The 26795-nt window shown below is 40.5% G+C and overlaps 1 protein-coding gene across 3 annotated transcripts in view; it reads left to right on the top strand.

Moving 5' to 3' along the window:
• The window catches only part of PPP2R5E (protein phosphatase 2 regulatory subunit B'epsilon), a 158798-nt gene that overhangs the window by 106901 nt on the left and 25102 nt on the right, over window positions 1-26795 (top strand). For all 3 annotated transcript variants that reach the window (XM_079769590.1, XM_079769591.1, XM_079769589.1), the window contains exons 4-5: window positions 2752-2853; window positions 10202-10294. In XM_079769590.1, coding sequence (XP_079625716.1) covers window positions 2752-2853; window positions 10202-10294 — 195 coding nt within the window. The remainder of the gene's footprint in view (window positions 1-2751; window positions 2854-10201; window positions 10295-26795) is intronic.

The following is a 26795-nucleotide window of genomic DNA, read 5'->3' as shown; positions in this document are numbered from 1 at the left end:
ACAAATGTGAATATGACATTGAATATTCCTGATTAGTGGGGAGAGAAAAACAAATATGTAAACAAATAATTACTATAGCATATGGTGGGCACTGTCAGAGAGTTTATGTGTCCAGGAATACAGAGGAACAGAACTTTCTATCTCTTTATCCAGATTTTTACTATACAGGAGCCTGTTTTAATTTTTTAAAAAACTTTTATGGTTTCCTTTCATATCTCAGGAGAGAAAGAAAACTTGTTACAAATATAGTAAATATAAATGATTTAATTAGAATGAAAACTCAATTCAGTTTTTGAAATATGTGTATAGTTTACTGAAGATTTAAAAGCAAATTATTAAAAAACCTTTGTCCTTGTGATTGCAGTATGACTGATTGAAGAGAAGTCAAAGGTTGATGGTCATGAAAAGTCACTAGTTTCTTTGTATATTTAATTTCTAATAATCACTGGAAGGGACAAAAGTGAAACAGTAGCACTATGCATGCTATCATTAGCCATAACAAAAACATTTTAATATACTCTTTTTCAATCATCTAAACTAAATTCCAGCAAAGGATGTGGTCTACCTACTCTTCTAGAGTGCAGTGGTGGAGCTCAACAATTTGGGTTCGGTTGTAACTGCAACCTGAGATTTTTTAAAAAAATTTCTTAATTGATTAAGGTGTTACATATGTGTCCTTATTCCCCCATTACCCCTTCACCCCCCCTACTCATGCCCTCACCCTCCTGTTGTCTGTGTCCATTGGTTAGACTTATATGCATGCATACAAGTCCTTTGGCAACCTGAGATCTTAACAACACTTGCTTTATCAATGGTAAATTGGGGATAATAATAATATGCAATTTTTAGGGTTGCCAAACCCAATAGCAACTGCTTTATGGTCATCTTAATTTCAGAACAGCATTTGCTGCTATTGATTTATTTCTTAGGACATTCTTTCTTAGCTCCCGAGACCCCCAAACTATTTCTTTTCTTCAACCTCCTACTCCTTTCATTTGCCTTTCTTGGCTGTTCTTTTTCTATCTGATTTCTAAATGTTGGGTGCCTGAGGACCCTTTCCCTTCTCTACTCCATTCCAAGGTGTCCCGTTAGTCACGTGGTTGTAAATATCATGTATATGCTGATGAGTTCTTTTGTCTCCAGTCCGGACCTGTTCACATTGCTTGTTCCTGCATCACATTCCTAACTGGATTTCTGGGTCTTCCCACCAAAACAAGCAAAGAAAAACACCCTTTCTCTTTCCGACCTCTGTCTTGGGTAAATAGCCTTAAATCTATGACTCATTCTTGATTCTTTCCTTTCCTCCACCCCATATATCCAAGTCAGCAGTATGTATATTGAATCAATTTATTTCTGTCTGTCTTCTTTGTCACCATCCTAGTCCAAACCATAATCATCTCTTACTATGTCCACAGAAACTATGACTTGTTTCCTTCCTGTCTGTTCTATACATAGCTACCAGAGTCATTTTTCTATAAAGCAAAAATCAAATCATGTCATGTCTCTGATTAAGATCCTCTGGTTGCTTCCTATGACACTTAAAATCAGATCTCCTTTGCATGGCTTCCACACCTGGGCTCAGTTTCCATAGCTAGGAAATAGGGAATCTGACTTTCACTAGAATGTAAGCTTCATGGAAGCACAGATTTTTATCTGCATTGCTCACTGTTATTTTCCTAGTGCCTAGAACAGTGTGCACATACACAGTGAGCACTTAATAAATACTTGTTGAATGAATAAACACATTTAGATGATATGGGCCCCCCAAAGCCTTTTTTCTTCCCTCTTTCAGATCAGCATATTAAAGCTTAGTATTTTCTGCACTGTATAGAAAGTCCAATGGAGGGTTCTGGTGCAGTATCTCCTTTCTGTTCCTTCATTGCTTTCTACTCATATAACTTGCTCTCTCCCCTGTTTTATTCTCCAGATCTGAGGATATGTTTAGAGATACTTAGGAGATGATAGGTAAGTAAGTAGGTCAAGAAACAGAATAGAAATTGAAAAGGAACTCTGGGAATAGTAGCAACAGCATTTAAAAATAAGCACTTTATGTAGAAATCTTGGAATATATACAAAAACAATAGAATAGTAGAATGAATCTTCATCTTGTCATCACCCAGTTAAAATAGTTTACCAACTCATGGCCATTCTTTGAGCAACTAGCATTTATGTAATTTGGAAATTGCCTATGCCTGGTTTATAGAGGTTTGTATCTTATCCCGGGCTTGTTATTATTTTGTAAACCAACTGAGAACAGATTAGGTCTGATTTTAAGCATGTTAGAAGAGTTCTGACCTATCTTCTCTGATGTATTTTTTGTGGATGCCTAAAATTTCTCCATTAGTTCAACTGTAAATTTGTAAATTGTGAATAAGCCTGAGAAGGGAAATGCATGAAGCCCATTAGCAGTTATTTATATCTTAGTGTAAATTGGTTAATTAGAAGTCTGTTGACTGGTAAGTAGCCAAAAGCAGGCTTTGATGGAAGGTATATAGTCGCAGGGACCTGTGGTGGGAAAGACACATAAGTACAGGGAGTACTGTTCAGGGGGGTGGAAGGTGCTGCTTTGCAGCTTCCAGGCTTTGCCTAGAGGCAGGCCTGACCTCGAAACCTATAGAAAGAGGCCCTCGTTCCAGTTTGGTGATACTCCTGTCATCTGTCATCCATGTTCCCTTTGGCTGGCTGCAAAGATCTGTGTAGGGCTGCCTGGGAGGTACTTCCAAGCTAACTCTGCTGCTTATTTATTTTTAGGTATCTTGCAATATATTCAGAACTCTCCCTCCTAGTGACAGCAATGAATTTGATCCAGAAGAAGATGAACCCACGCTTGAGGCATCGTGGCCACACTTACAGGTACTTTGAACTACCATTTGTTATAAAAGAAAGATTCATTAACTTATTAGCTGATTAGCATGGGCATTTCGTGAGGGCCTTTATTCACTTAAATCAAATTAGGGAACATAATTAGGAAGCCAGAGAATGCCTTTTATGTTTCTTATTTTTGATAATTAGGATGCAAAAGAATAAAATAATAAGTTTCAGTGTAATGCTTTAGTGTGGGCCCTCCCACGTTGCAAGTCCAACAGGCAGTTCTTGCTCTTTTATTAGAGTTTCTGTGTGAACTGCCTGCTGGAAGCTCAAGCAAGAACAGAACTGTTTTCACATTAATATTAGTTAGATGTGATTAGGTCACAGAGTACACATCTCATTTTCAGCAGTGGGTAGCCTGGGGACTTGTATGCCTGTCTTCATGATAACCACAAATGTGTTTCTTTAGCCTGCAAGGGCAAAAGCAAATTGCAATAGCTATTTCAAAGTGTTGGAAGGAGGAGCAACAGCTGAGGTAACACTTGTGTGATGGCCAGTTTTCCAATCACACTCATATACCAGGACAGATCAGGGCCATCCCTGTGTCTCCTTTCCCAGTACTAGGCCCATCTGTGTTGTATTTACTTATTCATACCAGTCATTTTCCATCCTCCTCTCCTGGCTGCCTTCTGTAGAACAACATTTCTCAAAAGAATAGAACAAGGAAATTTAATGTAATGAACCCCAAAGTCATCTTCACTGAGTCAGACTGTCCTCAGAGGCTAGTCCTCAGAGAACTAGCAAGGAGGGTAAGGGTGAAAAAGGAAAGATATAACTTTGTACATCTTCACCTCGAGGCAGAAGCCATTGCATCTTTGTGGCTGTGCTTGTGGTTACTGGTTGACTTTCTGAAGCACAGAATCTATCTATCTATATAAAAGGCTAATATGCTAAGTGTCCCTCTGCCTGTCTGACTGGTTGCTATGACACGCACTGACCACCAGAGGGCAGACACTCAATGTAGGAGCTGCCATGACACACACTGGCCATTTACAGAGAAACGGCAGCGTGGACCTGGCGCCGACAAAGCAACACTTGGCTTCCCCCGAGTGGGACACAGGCCCCGCCACCACCCTGGAGTGACACCCCACCAAATTGCAGCTGATGCTGCCATGGCGCAAAATGGGGCCCACAGCCCAGCCCAGCCCAGCCCAGAAACAGTTGCTGTGGGTGCCCAGGTAATGAAGTCACGTAGCAACGCCCAACTTCTTCTCCTGTAGCCTCCTTGCAGTTTCTTCAGCCCAGGAACACGACTTGCTTTATAGCCAGGTGCAAACATTTCACACTTTAACCAAATGTGTAGGAAGCATTTTCTCATACCTCATCTCATTTGATCCTCACAGAAGTCCTGGAGTATAGGTGGATAGGAGACTCGGTGGAATCCTATTTTCTTTTTATTAGCCAGAAAACGGAGATTTAGAAAGTTTAGAAACTTGACCCAAGTGAAAAGAAGTAAGAAATGGTGGACCCAGAAAATGACTTCAGGTTTTCTCACTGTACAGAATGTAGTCAAACACTGCTGCAGTTAAATATTTTGCCCTTTGTTACCCTGCGTGATCTACAATAATAATCTGATTCGTGTTGATATTTACTGCTGTGTTGCTGACAATTACCTGAAAGAGAAGTTGGGGTGCTTCACTGGGCTGGAAAAGATTTAGCTACATCAGAAAGCAAGTCTAATTAAGCAAGTTTATTCTATATACATAAAAGGCTAACTTGACTCGCATATGCGTGATACATATAAAGCTCTCGCTGTACAAACAATTGCACGCATGTGTTTTGATCTGTCATTGTTTGATTGTGAATTTGGTTGACACTTCTATTATAGAGAAAGGGCGAATAGCGATATTAAAATATTTCTTCTAATTAATTTCCTTTCAATGTGCATGAATTTGTGCACCAGGCCACTAGTTTTGACATAAATTTGCAGCATTCCCTGACTTGCTTTGACAACTCAAGGTTGCTACAGATATACATGTTTGTTATTTCCTAGTTATGTAGAGAATTTTCAGGGCTCTGCTCTCATCTTTTACCTGGGCATATTATACATATGTATTTATCCTACTAGTGCCAAGATTGAGTAAATTAAAATGCTGTCGTTGATTTACTATCTTAGATGCCTGGTGTTTTTTTTTTTTTTTTTTTTTTAAGGTGCCAGACATGCTATATACATTCTAAGAAATTTGCAAAACTATTTGTGCTTTTCATGTGACAAAAATCCAAAAAAAGAATTACTCTTTTGAATGTGTGGACTCCTTGTCATGTCTTATTCTTAATGCTTGGCAGCAGTTTATAGAAGTGCATTGTAGTCTGGAAAAACTTTAAAAAGAAAACAAACAAATAAAGATAATCTCCTCCGGAAAGTTTCACATTTTATGGTAGAAGAGACAAGAAAAGAGGTGTCATTAAAGATTCAACTTGTCTCTCTCACATAGATATTTCTCTCTCTCTGTTTCCCTCCCTTGCACTCTCTCTAAAAAAATTAGTGGAAACATAACCTTGGGTGAGGATTAACAAAACCAACCAACCAACCAACCAACCAACCAACCGACCGAAAGACTATGATTTTACAGGACTTCCATTTGCAATTAAGGGATTGTTTTTAATGCTTTTCACCCGAGACTGAAAAACAGGAATGCTGAAGTGTTTTTATTTATGTTCCTTAGGGAATTCTTTTATGTGACCTTGAAAAGCAATTGATCCTTCCCAAGTCCCCAATCTTTTCCTTTAGAAAAGTCAAGGGAGATTTTTGATTCTGAGGTAAAATCTGTCTTTTAAGTCCAGAGAACATTTATACTTATTAATAAACTAGAGGCCCGATGCACGAAATTCGTGCAAGAGTAGGCCTTCCTTCCCCTGGCTGCCGGCACCGGCTTCCCTCTGGCACCTGGGACTCTGGCTTCCCTCACAGCCCCAGTTTCGTCTGGAAGGTCGTCCGGAAGGACGCCTGGTCTAATTAGCATATTACGCTTTTATTATATAGGATATGTCTGAAGTGTTTTCACCATGCTTAAAGGGACTGGAGGGGAGAGGGCACTTTGCTAATTCCGGTGGAAAGCCAGGTAGTTGGGTCTGGAAGACAAGAATCTCCACTCTGTGGGAGTCAAGAGAGAGATGAAACCCCTTGAATGGGTTACTTGAAAAAGCCTTCCATTCTATTTGTAAAACTACAATTTCAAAGATTAGTGTATTGAAAAAAAGAACGGTTCTAGGAGGTGTTGGGACTCAGGTGTTAGTTACTATGACTAGGAGGACAACAAGTACAACTGGACAGTCTTCAGATAATTGGGAAAGGAGTTTTTCTGAATTCAGAGAGTTTCAAAGACAAAAACATCTATAATAATAAAAGTGTAATATGCTAATTAGACCGGATGTCCTTCTGGATGAAGCTGAGGCTGTGAGGGAAGCCTGGGTCCCGAGGGAAGCCTGGGTCCTGGGTGCCTGCTGGCGGCCAGAGGGGAAGCCTGGGTCCTGGGTGCCAGAGGGAAGCCGGTGCCGGCAGCTGGGGGAAGGAAGGCCTACTCTTGCACAAATTTCATGCATCGATCGGGCCTCTAGTAGTTTTATAAAGAAGTAAAATTCTAATGTGAATCTAGTGTTAAATTAGTGTCTGAAGTTAGAAGGTTACTATATGATACATTTGGGTTAGTGGTATCTGCAGACCCTTAGTGGGGGACCTGAAACCTGATTTTCAGTGACCTAAACTAGTGGCCATCAAAGCTAGTTTTATAATAATACTCCATTACTTGCTCTTTTCACTGTGTTGCCATTTGCACTGATAGTTGTAAAGTGATGGTGGTTGAAATTGTTTGTTGCCCCAGCACAAATCGAGGCAGTTGTGTCAAACTGGCCTAGAAGTCTTATCCTTCACTACCACGTATTTGCAATAAAAAAAAGGCAGTTTCAACTAAGAATATCCTTGAAATGAATATTATAATGATGACCCTTGTTCAATAAGAAACTGGTTATGTGAAGTCTCTTCTGCTTAATAAGGGATTTTAAAAAAATCAAGTGGAGCCCTAGCCGGTTTGGCTCAATAGATAGAGTATCGGCCTGCGGATCTAAGGGTCCCGTGTCCGTCAAGGGCAAGTACCTTGGTTGCAGGCTCCTCCCCAGTCCGGGCCCTCAGGGTGTGGGTCCTCAGGGTGCGTTCAGGAGGCAACCAATCAGTGTGTTTCTCTCACATCGATATTTTTCTCTGTCTTTCCCTCTCTCTTCCATTCTTTCTAAAAATCAATGGAAAAATATCCTCAGGTGAGGATTAAAAAAAAATCCAGTGGAGCCTGGCCAGTGTGGATTGACCCATGAACCAGGAGGTCACAGTTTGATTCCTGGTCAGGCTCATGCCTGGGTTGCGGGTTCGATCCCCAGTGTGGGGCGTGCAGGAGGCAGTCAATATATGATTCTCTCTCATCATTGATGTTTCTAGCTCTCTCTCCCTCTCCCTTCCCCTCTGAAATCAATAAAAATATACTAATAAAAATAAAAATAAAATAAAATGTAAATAAATTATCTATCTTATTTAGAAAATGACATGTGAAATATTCGTCCCCTCCCCCCAAAAAGAATGTCCTTGAAGAAGCAACAAAAGTATTAATTTTATTACATCTTGACCTTTGAATACACATGTAAAAAAATATTCTTCATGAAGAAATGGAAAGCATGCCCAAAGCACACCTGCTGCTTACCGAAGTGTGAAGGGGTCTTGTGCAGAAGCACTTGTGTGATTGTTTTGAGCTGCGAGCCAAGCTGTTTTTTCATGAAATGTCGTTTTTACCTGAAGGTATGCCTGACAGTCTAGGATTATTCCGGCTTGGGCATTTGGTGGATATTTTTTCTAAAATGGACAAAGAAAACAATTGTTGCCACTAATGCAGAGCATTCAAACAAAATTTAGAATTAAAATTTGAGAAACTTGTATCTGTCTTGTATGTGTCACCTTGAACTTTACAGGTTCCAAAAGCTTAGATTTTTGATAAAATTGGAGATATTAAGGAATGTGACTAGTGAAATGTGTCAACATTTGAAGATTCACATAACACAGTGAACCAGTGTTTTCCAGTTGGCCAGTAAATGATATTAGGAAGCCACACATGGATAAAGATCTATTCAAAGATCTGCAAGACAGACTATTGGAATTTAGTGTAACAGAGTATGAAGCATTCACTGATAAGGTTTCACATTCTGCATTGCAATTCATCTTTAAGAAACGACTGTTTGTCGAGTTGTAGTGTGATTTCAAAGAAAAATATCCCAATTATGTGAAAAGACTGAAAATATGATATGGGCTAGATCTGTGTGAAGTTTGATTTTCTTTATCTACTTGAATCCAAACAGATTGAATACTGAAGCAGATAAGACAGCTACAGTTGTCTTCTAACATGCCTTTAAAGAGATTTGCAAAAGTAAAAAGCAGTGCCTCTCTTCTCAATGATATTTTGGAAAATAAAGTTATTTTGACAAAATATATGATTTATGTTAACATGTAATATATTTTATTTGTTTTAAAATGAAATAAATACATATTTAAAATGTTTGTTTTTATTTCTAATTATACTATAACTTAAATATTCTATATTACATATAAACAAAAGCTTTTTGGGGTCTTTCATCATTTTTAACTGTAAAGTGAGACTAAAAAGTTTGAGAGTGCTGTTTTAGGCAATAGTGACAGTGGTGATATAAGTTAGTTCCTGTGTAGAGAAATTAACTTGCCTAGGGCTACACAATTAGTAAGGAACAGAGCTGGGCTTACAACTCAATGTCTGTCTGTCTCTTAAAAATTCTTCTTTTAATATACTGCTGTGTACTATTCTAGGATCTTGTGTATACTTTAGCATAGATTTATTATGCAAAGAGCATAAACAATGATCTACTGTTTATCAGAACAGTTATTAAGGTTGACTCTTCAGATGAGAATGTTCTTACTCTTTGCAGATGAGAATATTCTGCCATCCTATGTTGCTTAGAGGAGTGTAAATTGCCATAAACTTTCTGAAAGGAAATATTTCAGTGACTATTGAAAATTGGGGAATGTTTTAATATCTAGAAGTGTATTTTAACAATTCCACTTCTAGAAGTATTTCCTCATAAAATAATTTAGCAAGTGCACACTGATGTATGTTATATGATGTTCATTGTGGCATAATTTGATAGAGAAGTAATTAAAAATTACTTAAATGTCCAAGCATAAGAGATCGAGTATAATGGACAACTTGTAGTACTGAGAAAAATGGCTTAGGTATCCTATCTAATAAAAGAGTAATATGCAGATTGACCATCACTCCAACACACAAAGATGCCTGCCCCCATGTGGACACAAGATGGCCACCACAAGATGGCCAGCAGGTGAGGGCAGTTGGGAGGGACCAGGCCTGCAAGGGAGGGAAGTTGTGGGCGATCAGGCCAGCAGGGGAGGGCAGTTGCGGGGGGACCAGGCCTGCAAGGGAGGGCAGTTGGGGGCGATCAAGCCTGCAGGGGAGGGCAGTTAGGGGTGACCAAGCCAGCAGAGGAGGGGAGTTGGGGGCGACCAGGCCTGCAAGGAAGGGCAGTTGGGAGGGACCCAGGCCTGCAGGGGAGGGCAGTTGGGGGGGAGCAGGCCTGCAGGGGAGGGCAGTTAGGGGCAAACAGGCTGGCAAGGGAGCAGTTAGGCATCAATCAGGCTGGCAGGGGAATGGTTAGGGGGTGATCAGGCTGGCAGGCAGTAACGGTTAGGGGCAATCAGGAAGGCAGGCAGGTGAGCAGTTGAGAGCCAGCCGTCCTGTATTGTGAGAGGGATGTCCCAGAGGGATACCCCCTTCCCCATGCATGAATTTCATGCACCGGGCCTCTAGTTTTAACATAAATTGTTCATAATATATTATTAAGGGGGTAAAATAGCTTATGAAACGATATAAAATATATTTATAATACATTGGTGTATTTTAGAACTATAGAGAAAAATAGTGAGGTTGATACATTAAAATCTTAAGAGTGGTTATCTCTGAATGACAAAATTATGGGGGATTTTTATTTGCTTTATTTGGCTGTATTTCCTAATTTTTAATTTAAAGTGTTAAAAAAACCTAACAGCAACTGTGAGCCACAATGAAAGGTTAGCTAGCATAACTAATCCATTTATATTAAAACCCAATTTTCTAAGCCCAGTCATGTTTTCTTTTACAGATTTTTTAAGAAGTTAAAGTATAGCTGATGTATAATGTTATATTAGTTTCAGATGTATATCATAGCGAATCAACATTTAAGATCTGTCAGTTTTAGTGTTGCAGGCTTTACATGGTTTTTGATACTATTCTCAGTGTATTATAATTTGAATTTAATTGTGTTGTTGCAGCTTGTATATGAATTTTTCATACGATTTTTGGAAAGCCAAGAATTCCAACCCAGCATTGCCAAAAAATACATAGATCAGAAATTTGTATTACAGGTAAGCAAATTCTTGTGGTTGCATGTATTTGTTATTCATTTGATAATATTTTACCTCATTTCTCTTGATGTTTTCAAAATCTAGCAGTGGCAGTTATATCACCTTGTAAACAAATGTATATACGGGGTGGGGCAAAAGTATATCAGTTCATGTGAAAAATAATAAATAATAATACAAGAATACATAATAATACAAGAATAAATTGTTTTGCATACTCACAACTGTAAACCTACTTTTGCCCTACCCTGTCTACTTAAGTTAGTTTCCATTAATACCCATTGAAAGTAATAACTGTCTCTTCAATTTATTGTGCTGGGAATTAATTACATTTTAATAGAAAGGAATGCTAATGCCTAAATCCTTTCAGTTTTCTTTCCTAAAATTTAGTTATAAAGGAATTTTATTTTTGTAACCCTAGTTTGCTTGAAAACTACTATTTACATAAGGAGTCTTAAGGAACTATCGCACAGATCTGATAAAACTGAGTAGGCATGGTTCGTAATCTTTAATAAACAATCAAAGTCAGAGTATTGGTGAGTTTTCACAGCTAGGAAATGGCATAGCTCAACACTTTAACATTTCCTTGAAGGCATTACCTCCCACCTATCTGTTTGGAACTTATATGAGTATGTATTTTTCCTGATTTGTCATTTTACATTTTATATCATAGATAACATCTTCCTTTTTACCTGGGACTTGGGTACTTTCGTGGCACTGAGTGTGTAGTCAACATTTCCTTTCTCTTGTTGACATTCATCTATAAAAGTAGGCAATTTAGCCAGCTGGTGTATAGTTCCTTTCTAAGTGATACACGGACACCTCATGTAGAAAAGAACAAATATCTACTTCCAAGGGAGCCAAGTGTCCCACCAGTGAGAACTTCAAGTTTAAACCACTAATTTGGCAGGAAATTGATCTTCTCTATGTCTTACCTGGAAAAAGTTTGATAATCTTCATGATGACCTCATTCTCCCTAATTAAATGAATACATTTAGAATTCTGGATTTATTAGGTTGAGTCATAGCTGATATTTTGACTGTTTTTGACATTCAAAACACAGCAGTTTCTTGTGGTTCAGTCTAGTAGAATGCCAGAAGCAGGCTAGTTCCAAGGAGCCGAGGGTCAAGGAGGTTCCTGTACATCCCCAGTTATGTGGCCGAGTGGAATTCAACTGTCAGCTAAGAGATGGAAAGCAGCGCCTGTGCCTTGCCTGGTTCATTAGCACCTGTACCCCCCTTTCCCTCTGGTTATGTGGGCAAATCATTGAACTATACTGCACATTTAGCATGAATTGATATCCCACTGGGGAATCATGTCTCATACCTTACCATGGAGGCTTTGGAAAATTGAGGTTTGACATGTACTTAGAGGCAGGTAAGTAGGTGTATACATGGATCACTGGGTAAATGGGTAGACTGACCCAAATTCTTATACCAAGAAGGCAAAATGCATATCAAATAAAATGGATACAAGACATAACAAGTCTGTGTTTGTATTGGAAAGCCCTTGCATTTATATCGCACTGTATAGTCTCAGAGCACCTTTACCTGCATTTTCTAATTTGATTTGCACAACAATCTAAAACTTAGACATGGCCAAGTTTTATGCCCATTTTATAGACGAATGAACTGAGGTCTAGAAAGATCAAGTTTTCTCAAGCATATCTTCTGTTCTGTTTTTCTGCCTATTGTGCCATGATGCCACCTTGTGATTCCGAACCTCACAGTAACTTGGAATGACTTCAAGGCAGGAGTATCCCTCGCTTCACGACGCTAATGAAATAACTAGGTTCTCTTATACTTTTAGTAAATTAAACTGCCTTAGAGGATCAGATAATGATTCCACAGTAAAGTCTCTGTTTAGTTGACATGGAAACGATAAATTCTACAATTGTACTATGAAGCTAGTGCTTGCTTTCTGTAGGAATCCCTTTCACGTCCCGCGTGGTTCAGGGTTCCGGTTCAGGGTTCGAATTCTGGAGAAGGGCTGCACACAAATGTAAGGAGACTTGAAGAAATTTAATTTGGTGAAATGGGGGGCCAGGTGGTAGTCCACCTCTAGTGGGAGAACTACCGACTGCTCTGGCCCTGCCATCCCTTTTATTGAAGCTTTGGGGAAAACATCTTAGGCAAGATAAACAGAAATTTACATGGAGCCCTTAGGCAGGAAATAACAGAAACTTACATGGGACAAACAAAGGTGGAGGCTGCTTCAGCTAACAATGTCTCAACTAAAGGGTGAGTGGTTAGAGCAATTAAGATTGTTGACCAGCCTTCCTGGCTTCCTGTCAACATCTCTGTTTTAGTGAAACTGATTTGTTTCCGGCATCTCCCCCGTTTTCTTTTCTTAAAAAATCTTGCAAATGCAGACTAGAAATAAACATATAAGAACAAAAAATGAGACAAGCAACAATGGTTATGCTGAGAGTCAAATGAAATCAGTCTGCAGTAAGTTTCTTTCTGGGCCAATAGTTTTTGAGTCCCAGTTTCAATGTCCAACAGTTTTTTGAGTACATGTCAGCAATGGTATCTGGATGGTGGACAAATGGTGGCAATGCAGGTCCGACCTCTGGTTTGGTCCTGGGCAACCTGCAGCGATGCACAGCTGCTGACTGCTAGCATGGCAAGGCGTTGTCAGCGTCTTCCATCTCTGGATTGTTTTTCTTCTTGTCTTCATGGCTGGAGCATTCCTGTCAATTCCTTTCTGTTGCAGGAATCCACATGGTCTTGGAGTTGTTTTCTGAAAATATACAAATATATTCTTGACCAAAAGTTAATAAAGGAATCTTTTCTATAAATTTTACTTGGGATCCTTTTTATTTGAGCCCAAACCATTTTCCTTTGGCTTATTCTGACACCATGTGTGTTTTTTCATAGGTGTCCTGCTCTTAGTATTACAAATGAAAATTAGTTTTCAAAGAAAAAAAATTTTCTGGATATTTTTCCTTACATAATATTTTCCCACTATCCCCCCCCCCCCCTTTTTTTTAAATTTAATTATTAGGAGGCTTTTGGAAAATTTTTAAAATGCAGTCTTGATCACTTTAAATTTTATTTTTTTTGTACAAAAATATGACTGTTTTAGGTTCATTGCATGTTAAACAATTTTACCATGGAATGAACTTCCAATAGAAATTTTAGTTAATACTTTAGAAACAGCTTTTTGTCCAGTACAATTAAATTTTCTTGAATATTCACTTATTTCAATTAGCCAATTTAATTTAATCTGAAAACTTGACTATTTTACTGTCAAATTTAATACTCTAACAACATTCTTAGTTCACCCTGTAAATATTAATGCAAAGGATTATTTGCATCCTTGAGAAGGCTCTAAGCATTCCTGGTACTAGACTGGATTTAGATATAGGGCAGCTGTTGTCAGCCAAGTCTCTGTTGCCTGGGTCCTGATCTGAGCTGGACAGGTCTCTGTCGGTCACCTGGGTCCCGATCTGAGCTGGACATGGGAAGCGCGAAGCAGCCATGGGGCAGGAGACCTCCCTCAGAAGGGGCGAGTGTTCAAGCCCCTGCAATGTTGGCGGGGGGGGGGGGGGGGTGAGGATCTGTGCCACACCTCTGTTGACCCCCAAGTTCTCTCCTGATGGCCCCTCTGCGACTGTGCCTGTCTTAGGTTGTTCCTCCCCTGAGGAATCTTACCCGTCTCTGGCTAACCAGCCATCCTCCGGGGCCAAGCAGGGTGATGTGAGGTTCAGTTTTGTCTACTTGGTAGCCTATGCCTCCGTGGCCTCCACGCCCAGCACCTGCCTTGGGATCCCCTTGCCTGCTGGCGGGGCCCTGGCATTGATCACATATCTTGGGGAACCCAGGTTTCTTCTCCAGGGAGGGCCCAGCTCACGCCATTGTGCGAGAGACAGATCCATGGTACCAGCCACCACGAGGCTTCAACCTCAGCAGGAACAGAGAGCTCAGGCAACAGCTGTGGGAGGGTCCCTCTTGCCAAAAAGGGCAAGAAGGGCCAATATAGAATGCTCAAGTGCCTTCCCAGAGGGCCTTCCACACAGTGGAAGGGATTAAATCCTTTCATGTGCCTTTAAATTGCTGCCAAACATTCAAAGAATTAGTTTGTAAGTTTGTTTGGGATAAATGTACAATATGCTGTTGTAAAATATCAAAAACTATAATGACATTGTAGAATAATATCATGTAAGGATATTCTTTGCTCTAGGCCATGGCAATTCAATTTTAAACTGGCTGTCAATTTCTTTTCGTATAGATAAGGTCGTAGTTACATTTTCTGCACCTCTCCCAGGAGCAAGTAGTGATAGTCCCCTACTTCCTTGCCCCATCCATGTTCCTCCTGGATACTACATTAGGTGGGGGATCAGCCCATGTAAGGATTCTTTAAGAGTTTGCCACCAAGGGGAAAAACTTTTAGGCTACTGAAACAGGTTTTTTTGGCCCCAGCCGCTTGAGTAGTCTTCAAAACGACCAAAATTTTTCTGCTGGGGAAGTCAAGAAGCAAAACTGTAGCCATTCAACTGCAAATTACCACATTCCTTAGCATACTGGGAGAGTGGGCTTCCATATTGGATCTCCATGTGTCTCCCTTTCCCCACATCCTGCTTACTTCGGGGGAAGCAACAGCAACAGATCTGGTCGAATTTCTTTTCATGCTTAAAAGATAGACAGATCTTAAATTTGTTCTTTCTTTTTCGCTTTCCAAAGTAATAACTAGCACCCAATTTGGACAAGATTTGAATTTCTCTGCGAGTTCTTTTATAATTTTTAAGTGAAACCTTAAGTAATCTCATTGCGGGAGAGCAGATAGCCTTGCCTTCTCCTGCCACCTTTGAATTTCTCCACACCAGAGGCGGCTTCAGCAGTGGAGTTTCACTTCTTATTACAGATTTTAAATTCCAAATACAAACTAAGATTTTAATTTGAACAAAAAACCATATTCTTTAAGCATGCAAACCAAAAGTCTATAATAAAGTTTACTTTAGATTTATAACCTAATTCTTCCCCATTAGCCTGGCTGAAAAAGACATTCCCACCCTACTTACAGTTCACAACTCTGCAGCTGGCCGTGGGCTTTTGCGTGCGGTGAACTCCCTCACCTTTTTCCGGTGAATTTTCCACACCTTTTCTCGGTGTAATTTTTTTCCTTCCTTCGCTCTTAGGCGAAAAATATCTTCTCCTCCAGAAGCCCCTCGGTAGGCACCAGAATGTAGGAATTCCTTTCACGTCCCGCGTGGTTCAGGGTTCTGGTTCAGGGTTCGAGTTCTGGAGAAGGGCTGCACACAAATGAAAGGAGACTTGAAGAAATTTAATTTGGCAAAATGGGGGGCCAGGTGGTAGTCCACCTCTAGTGGGAGAACTAACTGACTGCTCTGGCCCTGCCATCCCTTTTATTGAAGCTTTGGGGAAAACATCTTAGGCAAGATAAACAGAAATTTACATGGAGCCCTAAGGCAGGAAATAACAGAAACTTACATGGGACAAACAAAGGTGGAGGCTGCTTCAGCTATCAATGTCTCAACTAAAGGGTGAGTGGTTAGAGCAATTAAGATTGTTGACCAGCCTTCCTGGCTTCCTGTCAACATCTCTCTTTTAGTGAAACTGATTTGTTTCCGGCAGCTTTCTTTTTGTTTTAAGTTTGTTTTTATTGATTTCAGAACAGAAGGGAGAGAAACATCAATGATGAGAGAGTATCATCTATCAGCTGCCTCCTGCATGCCCCTTGCTGGGGATCGAGCCCGAAACTCAGGCATGTGGCCTGAAAGGGAATCAAGCCATGACCTCCTGGTTCATGGGTCAGCACTCAACCACTGAGCCACACAGGCTGGGCGCTAGTGCTTTCTTTACAGGAACAGCATGCCAGGCCCAGCTCAGTGTGCTCTCCATGGTCTATGGCTACTGACAGTAATGAAGATCAGTAAGATGAGACCAGCAGAGAAACCTAGACTGGGAAAGGATGTTTTGGGTTGTCTATTCTAGTTCTTGTACCAGTCTTCTTTGAAACTCTTATCAGGGGTAGACCTCAGTTTACCTCTTTTCAGTGAGGAGAGGCCACATACACCGGCAGCCTGTCCCATTTTTTGATGGAGAAATTTTTTTATGTTGAACCTTCTAATTTAGCTCTATGCATGTTGTTGTAAAGCGATGGTTTCCCTTGTTTTCTCATTTATTTTGTCTGTGTGTGTTTTAATCTAGGTGTAGGATCTGACATATATTCCTGTAGAATGTCATTTTTCCTCAGCCTTTTGAAATCTTTCAGGATCTTGAATCTGTCATCCACCTTATTCTCATCTGTGACCTTCTTAAATATGCTGGCTATTGGCCTTACCAAAGTCATGGATTAAAATTGCTAAACTAGCTTAGACTGAGGATAGGGGCCTAGGGCATGCCTTTAGCAACTTCCCTTTACTGTAGCGCAGATGGATTCATCAGCAATCTTTAAATTGCATCGTTGAACCAGTCAGGAATTTACTCTGATGTCACATCCTTCCTGTGTTTTAAAATTCTGTTCATGCCCTGGGCAGATGTGCTCAGTGGTTAGAGTGCCAGTCCAAACTGGCGAGGTTGTGAGTTCGATTCCCAGTCAAGGGCACGTACAGCAGTTGCGGGTTTGCTCCCCTCTCCTGGTTGGGGCGTGTGTGGAAGGCAACCAGTCAATATCTGTTTCTCTCTGTCTATCTGCCCCTCCCTCCCTCCCTCCCTCCCTCCCTCCCTCCTTCCCTCCCTCCCTCCCTCCTTCCCTCCCTCCCTCCCTCCCTCCCTCCCTCCCTCTCTCTCTGAAAAGCAGTGGAAAAAAATGTCCTCAGGTGAGGATTAACCAAAAATATTCTGTTCAAAGTGTAGAAACCAGAATGTTGTGGTTACAGCATTCCCCTTATCTGTGGGCCTTGGAACTTGATCATAAAAAGGAATGCCATTCAACTGCCTCGAGGCATTAGTGAATTTCTGGGGCTATTGCTGTGTACTGGTAAAGTTGCTTTAAGTACTTATAAACACCATGGGGTTGATAGTCTGTCCTCAAGTCTTGCCAAAGACAAGAAATAAAGTATCAATAATGAAGTCCATCCATTTATACTTTACTTTTTCAGGTCCTGCCTCATTTTTACAAACTTTTGCTTTCTTTACATTCTTCTGGATCTCTTGATAAGCTCAACCTTTAGACCAGGGCTCACCCCAGTTCCTAAATCAGTCATGAAAGGGACGGTTGGAGTTTTGGCAGATTCAATGGCACCATTTAGTAGTACTTGAATATAATCACATGACTAGCCAGTGTGTTAACTGTCATGTTGGGCAGAAGCCCTGGATGCCAGTTAGCTGCCATTTTCCAGAATACCCTATTCATTCATGTTGGTAACCTATAAAGCTGGTCTCCTGTTCCTTTTCCTACTGCTGATGACTTACCTTGGATCTCAGCACCTTCAAGGAGTAGGCCCTCAATTCCCTGCCTGCTGCTTCTGAGCTCCCTTCCTGGGAAGTTTGGTCCTGACTTGGTTTATGCTGGAAATGGATGGGCCTTTAGGAGCTTGAGGCATTATTGTTAGTGAGATTCCACCCTGTGGTAACATTTACCTTGTTCCTTTTCTTTGATCAGATTTCTTATTCTCTGTGGATTCTCAGATACCTCAAAAAGAATTTTGGTTGTCTCAATATATCACTTAAAAATTTTTTTTTAATTGATTTTAAAGAGAGAGAGAAAGGGAGAGGAAGACAGAGATAGAAACATCTATTCGAGAGGAACATCAATTAGCTGCCTCCTCACACCCCCTACTGGGGATCGAGCCCAAAACCCAGGCATGTGCCCTGACCAGAAATCAAACCAGTGACCTCTTGGTGCATAGGTTGATGCTCAGTCCACTGAGTCACACTGGTTGGGCTCAACATAACACTTTTTAAATGTTAGACTTAATTTATTCTAGCCCTGAGATTTAAACTTATTTTCCATAGCAGCTAACTTTTTCTTTACAACCTATTCTGACTCTCATTTCCCTCTCAGTAAAGACAAAAGCAAAGTAAGATTTGATCTATTTTAACACAATGTAGTGGGAAAAAAGTTTGGAAGTTCTGGATTTGAATCCTGAGTCCCCTGTGAACTCATACTGTATTTTAGGAGCTGAGAATATGAACTGAGGGGTAAGAAGAAACTTCTTTCAAACCCTAGCTTTTCTGCCTATTTGCAATGTGACTTTAAACAAGTTTATTTACTTAATGTCCAAGGTTGAGTTTCCTCATTTGTGGCACGGGGATAACAGGATAAATGAGTCATTGTTAAGTAAAATAGGGACACACCCCCAAACTGACAGTTGTTAATGCTTAATTCATGATACAAAGATAGGATCCCTACCTTCAATCTTAAACAGGAACTGAAAACTTGGGCAGATTATTGACTATTCTGAGCCTCTGTGTTTTCTTCTGTAAAATGGCAATAACAGCCGCCTCTTACAAGCTACAACGAGTAGGCTTGTTATGATGATAAAATGATATGACTTGTAAAAATGTCTGCTGAGATGATGATGCATGGTGCATAGTAGTTTCCCGTTAACTATTAATTTCTCTTTTCACGCTATCCTCATATTATCTGCCCATAATAGTAGGATATCTTTTTTTTATTCTGATATTTAAAAAAAAATCTCCAGCTTTTGAAAGAAAATTTAAAGATTTATATGAAACATAATAAAATTTTGCAAAGAAGGGTTAAATAAATGCAGAAATGTAACATAATCCTAGATGGGAAAACTTGCCATCATGCAGATATTTATAGAATCTCCAAATAATTTATACATTAGTGCAATTCTAATTGAATTTTCACTAGTTTCTTTATTTGAAAAATTTAAATGAAATTTTTATGAAATAAAAGTTTTTGAAAAAGAAAACGAATGATACTTGCTATTAAAACATACTGTAATGGTAAACATTCATTTTGAATTATGATGTGGGTAGAGGAGAATGAAATACAATAGAGGCTTGGGTAGAAAAGCCCCTTCTTGGTATACCATAAAACCCGTAAGAAAATGTGTAAATAGAGAGATAGATAGATACATACATACATTAAATTGGCATAATTCTCTGAAGAGGAAATCTGTGAGTATTATATCAACTTAAATTTTGACTGAGCAAGTCCATGAGAAATAGATGTGTATACAAAGATACATGTACAAGGATATTGAATGCACCGTTTTTAATAATTCTTAAAAGATGGAAACAATTTTAAAGTTCCTCAGTTGGATGTTGATTGAATAAATTGTGGACATTTACATAGTGAAATAATCCTAAATTTGTGAAAAGAATGAGATAGAGCTACACTTGATCTGTTTTTAAATGAAACATGTACTTTTTTAAGCAGTGTGATTTTTTTTTTTTTTGAGCCTCAGCCTGATATTTTAGGGAAAAGGATGATTTGTATATGCACTGAAAATTTTGGAAGGAGGTATAGAAATTGTTGTTAATTGCCAGATACGATGTGATTATATGTGATGATTTTCATTTTCTAATTTTTGTATTTTTCTATTTTTTGCATTAAAAATAATGAACATATATGTTATAATAGGTAAGAATAGTCAAAATATTTCAGTTATAAGTACATTCTCATTTGGTTGCCCTGCATAAACCTCAGCTGATTTTGTGCATTAGCCTTCCTAAGATTATTTTTGTAAGACTGTGCCATTCCTTTATAACTTAACATTCATTATGTTTCCTTCCTTTCATCATTTGTATGTGTCCTTTTAAAATCTGAAGCTTGATGGAAAGCTTCCTGTGTTGCCTCAGGAGCCCTTTTCAATACCTCCCATGTTTCTTACTCATCAGGAAGCAGTATAGATTACTGCTTAAGTGTAGAAAACGGGTTTGCATTCAGGCTCTACCATTTTTTAGTGCGTGACCTTGGACAAGTTATATAAGTACTCTATGTCTCATCTATTCTGGAAAGTAGGTGGAAAATATCCACAATGTAATAGTAATTATGTTGAAAGGATTTTGTGGAGATTTAATAATTGAACACATAAATAAGCACATAGAACAATTCCTGACACATACTAAGTATTCAGTAAACATTACACTGCTGCTGTCACCACTGTTTTTATTGGGATCAGTTCTTGTTTTGAGAACCTTCTTCTTTCATGTATTTTCTTGAATAGCCTCACTCCATGAAGTCATATGGTCTTAGTGTATTATGTCTTACCTAGTGTGTTATATAGAGTTTTTGAAATCTGACTTCCACCATTCTAAAAATAAAAAACACACCTTTGGACTCTATTTTTATGGTTCTTCCCTGGCTGTTGGGATTTTTAAAAGATGTTACACGTGGTCTCTCCTGTCCATGGATTCTCATCAGTTCCAATTTGCCAACTGGTTTCTTCCAATCAGTGTTGAAAGTGAATGTTTATTAGTGCCAGGACCATGCACTTTTTAATATGTGAGAACCAGGATGGCAAATTCAAATCTTTACAAAGGCCAGACAAGTGGTACATATGTGACAAAAGGAGTGATGGACACGGTGACTTAGGGAGCTTGGACCCTGCTGCCAGTCTGTTCCTGTTAACTGTTGGCCAGTAGGTAGGTAAGGGGCCAAGTGTTGCTAGATATTCTAATTTTTCAAAATAAGCTGAAAAATCCAGATTTTTGTATGGGTCACAGACAAAATGGTCTGTGACCTGTACCTTTAAACAGTTCGCTGTTTCTTTTTTAATTTAAGAATGACTGGCTTGCTTAAATTTCATTGCAATTTTTATTAAATCTAGATTTACTCAACCTTTACCATTTCTTATGTACTTAATCTTAAGTCTTTACACAAGAAAGCTGTCAGATTGATCAGAAATAGTCAATTGATTACACAGTGCACTTGTATATGGTAATGTTGATTTTAGACTTAGCTAACTTGGTAACTGCCTTCTATCACTGTAGTGTGTAGGCTTGCCTGGGCTTATGGAACAACTTTCTGTCTTCCCAAATAAAGGTAATTTTCATCTGTGTTAGGATGGTTTGGAAAATGGTTTCTTTATTATCTTCCCATTAGATCAAAATGAATTGCCAAAACCTTGAATTATTTCATTGGATGGATTATTGTGGCAAGAGTTTAGCAGCATATTTCTAAAGACTGCTTTCAACCACTTTGCAAATCTGGGAAGCAGTTGGTGGTTGCTAAGAGACATACTATTCAAGTATCCCCATAAACATATGTACTGCTGGAGAATGCTATTTAGTAATTTGTGTACCACATTTGCAGTTATCTTAGTAGAAAGGTGCCTTATTTATTATGCAAATTATGCAAATCATTCAGTCTGTCCTTAAAAGTGACCTTTAGTTGTGTTTTTAAAATCTCAAGACAAATTGAACATGACAGCTCATTAAAAAATTTAAGTTCTAAACTGAAATAAATTCCATGAGGCCTTGAATCTCAATTCCAATACAAAGAACTATTTTCTGAACAAGTTCTTGAATATGTTAAAATGTTTACATTTCTCTCTCAGAGTGTTTAGCAAAAACTATAAAATGTTGGAGAATTTATTTCTACTAGGAATTTTATCATATAGCCATTACCAATTACCAATAAATCACCTCATCCCATCCTGTCCACCTGTAACTCAAATACCTTAACAAAGGGCTTCACTCTCTGAGTCCTGCATCCAGAGCCAGCTTCACGGGTGTGCAGCTGTGCGGTGGCACAGGGCCCGGGCTTGGAAGGGCCTTGCACTTGGTAATACTTTGCTGTTGCTGGCTCGAAATTTCTAATAATTTTTGAACAAGAATCACTGCATTTTCATTTTGCATTAGGACCTGCAGATTCTATAGCTAGTTATGTATCCTGCATCCATGAAGTGCATCGTTCTGTAGCATAACAGCTGTGTCTTGGAAAGCTGACCAGATTGGTTGTCTTAAAGATTTAAGTCACAGATTTTCTTGAATCAGATAAATTGAGTGCTTGAGAGAGGAAAAAAACAGACTTCCAGTTTGTGAGAAGAATGCCTGAAATTAAGAAGAAAATAGCCCTAGATGGTTTTGCTCAGTGGATAGAACATTGGCCTACTGACTAGAGGGTCCCCGGTTTGATTCTGGTCAAGGGCACACACCTCAGAGGCAATCAATCACATCGATGTTTCTCCCTGTCTTTCCCTCTCTCTTCCACTCTCCCTAAAAATCAATGGAAAAATATCCTCGGGTAAGGATTAATCAAAAAAGAAGGAGGAGGAGGAGGAGGAGGAAGGGGAGGGGGACGGGGAGGAGGAGGTGGAAGGGGAGGAAATAAAAGCATATGACTTGGTCGAGTTCATATTTGTTTGATTTACACCTTTGAAGTTTCTATACTGAAGTTCCTTAGAGAAGCTTATAATGTGCAACATTTAAAAAAATATATTTTTATTGATTTCAGAGAGGAAGGGAGAGGGAGAGAGAGATAGAAACATCAATGATGAGAGAGAATCATTGATTGGCTGCCTCCTGTATACCCCCTACTGGGGATTGAGCCTGCAAGCCGTGCCTGTGCCCTTGATGGAATCAAACCTGGGACCCTTCAGTCCGCAGGCCAACGCTTTATCCACTGAGCCAAACCAGCTTGGGCAGTGGTCGGCAAACCGCGGCTCGTGAGCCACATGCGGCTCTTTGGTCCCTTGAGTGTGGCTCTTCCACAAAATATCTCGTGCGGGTGCGCACGTACAGTGCGATTGAAACTTCATGGCCCATGCGCAGAAGTCGGTTTTCGGCCTGGGCGAGTCTATTTTGAAGAAGTGGGTCTAACGCTGAGCTACACTCAAGGGGCCAAAGAGCCGCATGTGGCTCGCGAGCCGCGGTTTGCCGACCACTGAGCTAGGGCATGTGCAACATTTTGATCCCTTGTCCATACTGTGTTTTCTCATTGGTTGGCTTACTTTGTATTGAATTGTTCTGATTCATTGGAGTCAAGCTGCCACTGGCTCTTGTTTCTTGGTTCTGGGCTGTTTTCTTCATGTGCATTACTTGTTCAAAGTGAAGGTATTAGGAAGATATAATTTTTTAAGTAGTAGAACAGCTAAGGTTAAAAAACAGCCAGAAATGTGGAGGTCTGATTTTAGTTTGGGTGAAAACATTTAGAATACTAATTTTATTATTATTATTTTTATTATTGTTAATCTTCACCCGAGGATATGCTTTTCACTGTTTTTTAGAGAGCATGGAAGGGAGGCTGGAGGAGAGAGAGAGAGAGAGAGAGAGAGAGAGAGAGAGAGAGAGAGAGAGAGAGAGAGAGAGAGAGAGAGAGAGAGAGAAACATTGATGTGAGAGAGACACACACATCGATTGGTTGTCTCCTGCACAGCCCCCCAGGCTGGGCTTGTTTGAACCTGCAACCAAGGTATGTGCCTAGGAATTGAACCTGTAATCCTTCACTTAGGAAATTCCAAGCGTTTTAGGAGCTATGTGTCAGGAATAGTGGAAGAAGACCAAATATATATTCCTTATTATATTATTACAATATTACAACAATTTTTTGAGAACAATTTCTCTGAAAACGTCTGTATTCTACCCACATACTTGATTAACATTTTGTCTATGTATAGATTTATAGGTTGGAATCCAGCCCGCCTCAGAAGTTTTAAGGAATTGGTTCATTGTCTTCTATTTTCCAATGTTGGTATTGAGAATGCCTGTGCCAGCCAAACTCCTCATCCTTTATTGTGTCTTATTTTCTCTGTAAGCTTCTGAGATCTACTCTTTGTCCTCAGTGTCCGGGAATTTCAGTGTTGTGCTTTGATGTGGGTCTTTGTTCATTTATTGTACAGAGGGTATAATGACGCTCTATATATTGAAGCTCATATCCTTTTTTCTGAAAATTTGGGTTGAATTCTTCCTCAGATAATTTCCTTTTCCTCATTTTCTCTTTTTCTGTCCCTGTGCCTTTTTGGCATTCCTATTGGTCATGTGTTGGACTTTCTGGATTGCTCCTGAAGTTTTCTTATATATATTATTCAGGGTGTCTTAAAAATGTATATACATTCTCTATCCACCGAGCCACACCGGCTGGGCAATGTATACATACTTTGAATGATTATAAAGTCAGTTTTTATTAACATATATATAGTTCATTTTCAAAATTTAAAAGAATCTGCAGAAATGAATAATTTTTTTGGTCAATGCCTGTTTTCAAACTGATGACCCATTTTGTCCAGGCACTGCTGATAATGTGAAGCAATGGAATCACAAACATCAAGAATCATTTCATTCAGTATTTGTGTGCCCTCAACTTGTCAACTGTTGCCAGTTTTGTACCATAAACTTTATCTTTTATGTATCCTCATAAAAAAAAGTCTAGTGGCACTTCAGGATAAATTTTTCTTTGTTCAAAGCTTAGTCTGGTATCACCCATTATTTTAAATCAGTAAAATCTGAAAAGGAGTGAAAATTGAGTTATCAGCTGTTAAAGTGTGTATACATGTTTTTGGGGACACCCTATATTTGTCTTCTTGTTATATTTTCATGGTAGATTGGCTCATTTTAATGTTCCAGTCCTTCTGGGTTTTTTTTTCCTGTTACATTTTGAGTTTCCAAAAGCTCTTACTTATTTTCTGAATATTCATCTGTAATAGTATGTTGTTGTTATTTCAGGGCTTGGATGCACTTGTTTACTTCTGAGCCTGTTATAGATAGAACCTATCCTAATTTAGCAGTTTTTTCTATTCCTTGTATTGTAACTATTTCCTCAGTTCTTTGTGAGCATTTTGGTCTCTGTCTTTTATGTTTCATATTTATAGTTACACTAGAGGCCCGGTGCACAAATTAGTGCATGGGTGGTGTCCCTGGGCCTGGCCGCGGATCGGGCTAATCGGGGCCGTCTCGCCCAGTCCCGATTGGGACTGATGGGGGCCAACTGGCCAGGGAGTGACTGTGGGAGAGCTCCAGGGCGTGTCCGGCCCGTCTTGCCCAGTCCCCATCAGCTGGACCCCAGCAGCAAGCTAACCTACCAGCCAGAGCATCTGCCCCCTGGTGGTCAGTGCGTGTCATAGTGACTGGTCGAGTGGTTGACCGAATGGTCTACCAATCGGTTGGACACTTAGCTTATTAGGCTTTTATATATATATATACTAGAGGCCCGGTGCACAAAATTCGTGCATGGGGGTGTGTGTCCCTCAGCCCAGCCTGCACCCTCTCCAATCTGGGACCCCTCGAGGGATGTCCGACTGCCTGTTTAGGCCTGATCCCTCTCACAATCCAGGACTGCAGGCTTCCAACTGCTCGCCTGCCTGCCTTCCTGATTGCCCCTAACCGCTTCTGCCTGCCAGCCTGATCACCCCCTAACCACTCCCCTGCCAGCCTGATTGATACCTAACAGCTCCCCTGCCAGCCTGTTTGCCCCTAACTGCCCTCCCCTGCAGGCCTGGTCCCCCCCAACTGCTCTCCCCAGCAGGCCTGGGTCTCCCCCAACTGCCCTTCCCTGCAGGCCTGGTCGCCCCCAACTTCCCTCCTCTGCTGGCCTGGTCCCCCCCAACTGCCCTCTCTTGCAGGCTTGATTGCCCCCAACTGCCCTCCCTTGCAGGCCTGGTCCCTCCCAACTGCCCTCCCCTGCTGGCCTGGTCGCCCACAACTGCCCTCCCCTGCTGGCCTTCTTGTGGTGGCCATCTTGTGTCCACATGGGGGCAGCCAACTTGTGTGTTGGAGTGATGGTCAATTTGCATATTACTCTTTTATTAGATAGGATAGAGGCCTGATGCACGGGTGGTGGCCAGCTGGTTTGCCCTGAAGGGTGTCCCGGATCAGGGTGGGGTTCCCTTGGGGCATGGGGTGGCCTGGGCAAGGGGCCTGTGGTGGTTTGCAGGCCGGCCACACACCCCGGCGACCCTAGCGGAGGCCCTAGTATCTGGGGTTTATTTACCTTCTATAATTGAAACTTTGTAGCCTTGAGTGGAGCCAAGCCTCTTGCTTGCTCCGTGGCCGCAGCCATTTTTGTTGGGATTTATTTATCTTCTATAATTGAACTTTGTAGCCTTGAGCAAAGGCCAGGGCTGGGAAAGCTTGGCTTCCTCCATCTCCGGGGGCACCTCAAGCCTCCTGCTCTCTCCAGCTCCGTGGCTGCCACCATTTTTGTTGGAATTTATTTATCTTTTAATTGAAACTTTGTAGCCTTGAGTGGAGTCTAGGGCCCATCAGAGTGTGCGGAAAGCTTGGCTTCCTCCATTGCCGGGGAAACCCAAGCCTCCTGCTCACTCTGTGGCCGCAGCCACCTTGGTTGGGTTAATTTGCATACTCGCTCCTGATTGGCTGGTGGGGGTGGCTTGTGGGTGTAGTGGAGGTACGGTCAATTTGCATATTATTCTTTTATCAGATAGGACACACACACACACACACACACACACACACACACGCACACACACACACACACTAGTGGCCCGGTGCATGAAATTCATGCACTGGGTTGGGGGCGGGGTTTCCCTCAGCCCAGCCTGCACCCTCTTCAATTGGGGACCCCTTGGGGGATGTCCGACTGCCGATTTAGGCCCGATCCCTTTGGGACCGCTGGCTCCTAAACGCTCACCTGCCTGCCTGATTGCCTCTAACCCCTTTGCCTG

This window comes from Cnephaeus nilssonii (assembly GCF_951640355.1).
Source record: "Cnephaeus nilssonii genome assembly, chromosome: 4".
NCBI lineage: Eukaryota > Metazoa > Chordata > Mammalia > Chiroptera > Vespertilionidae > Cnephaeus > Cnephaeus nilssonii.
This window is presented reverse-complemented; position numbering and strand designations above follow the sequence as displayed.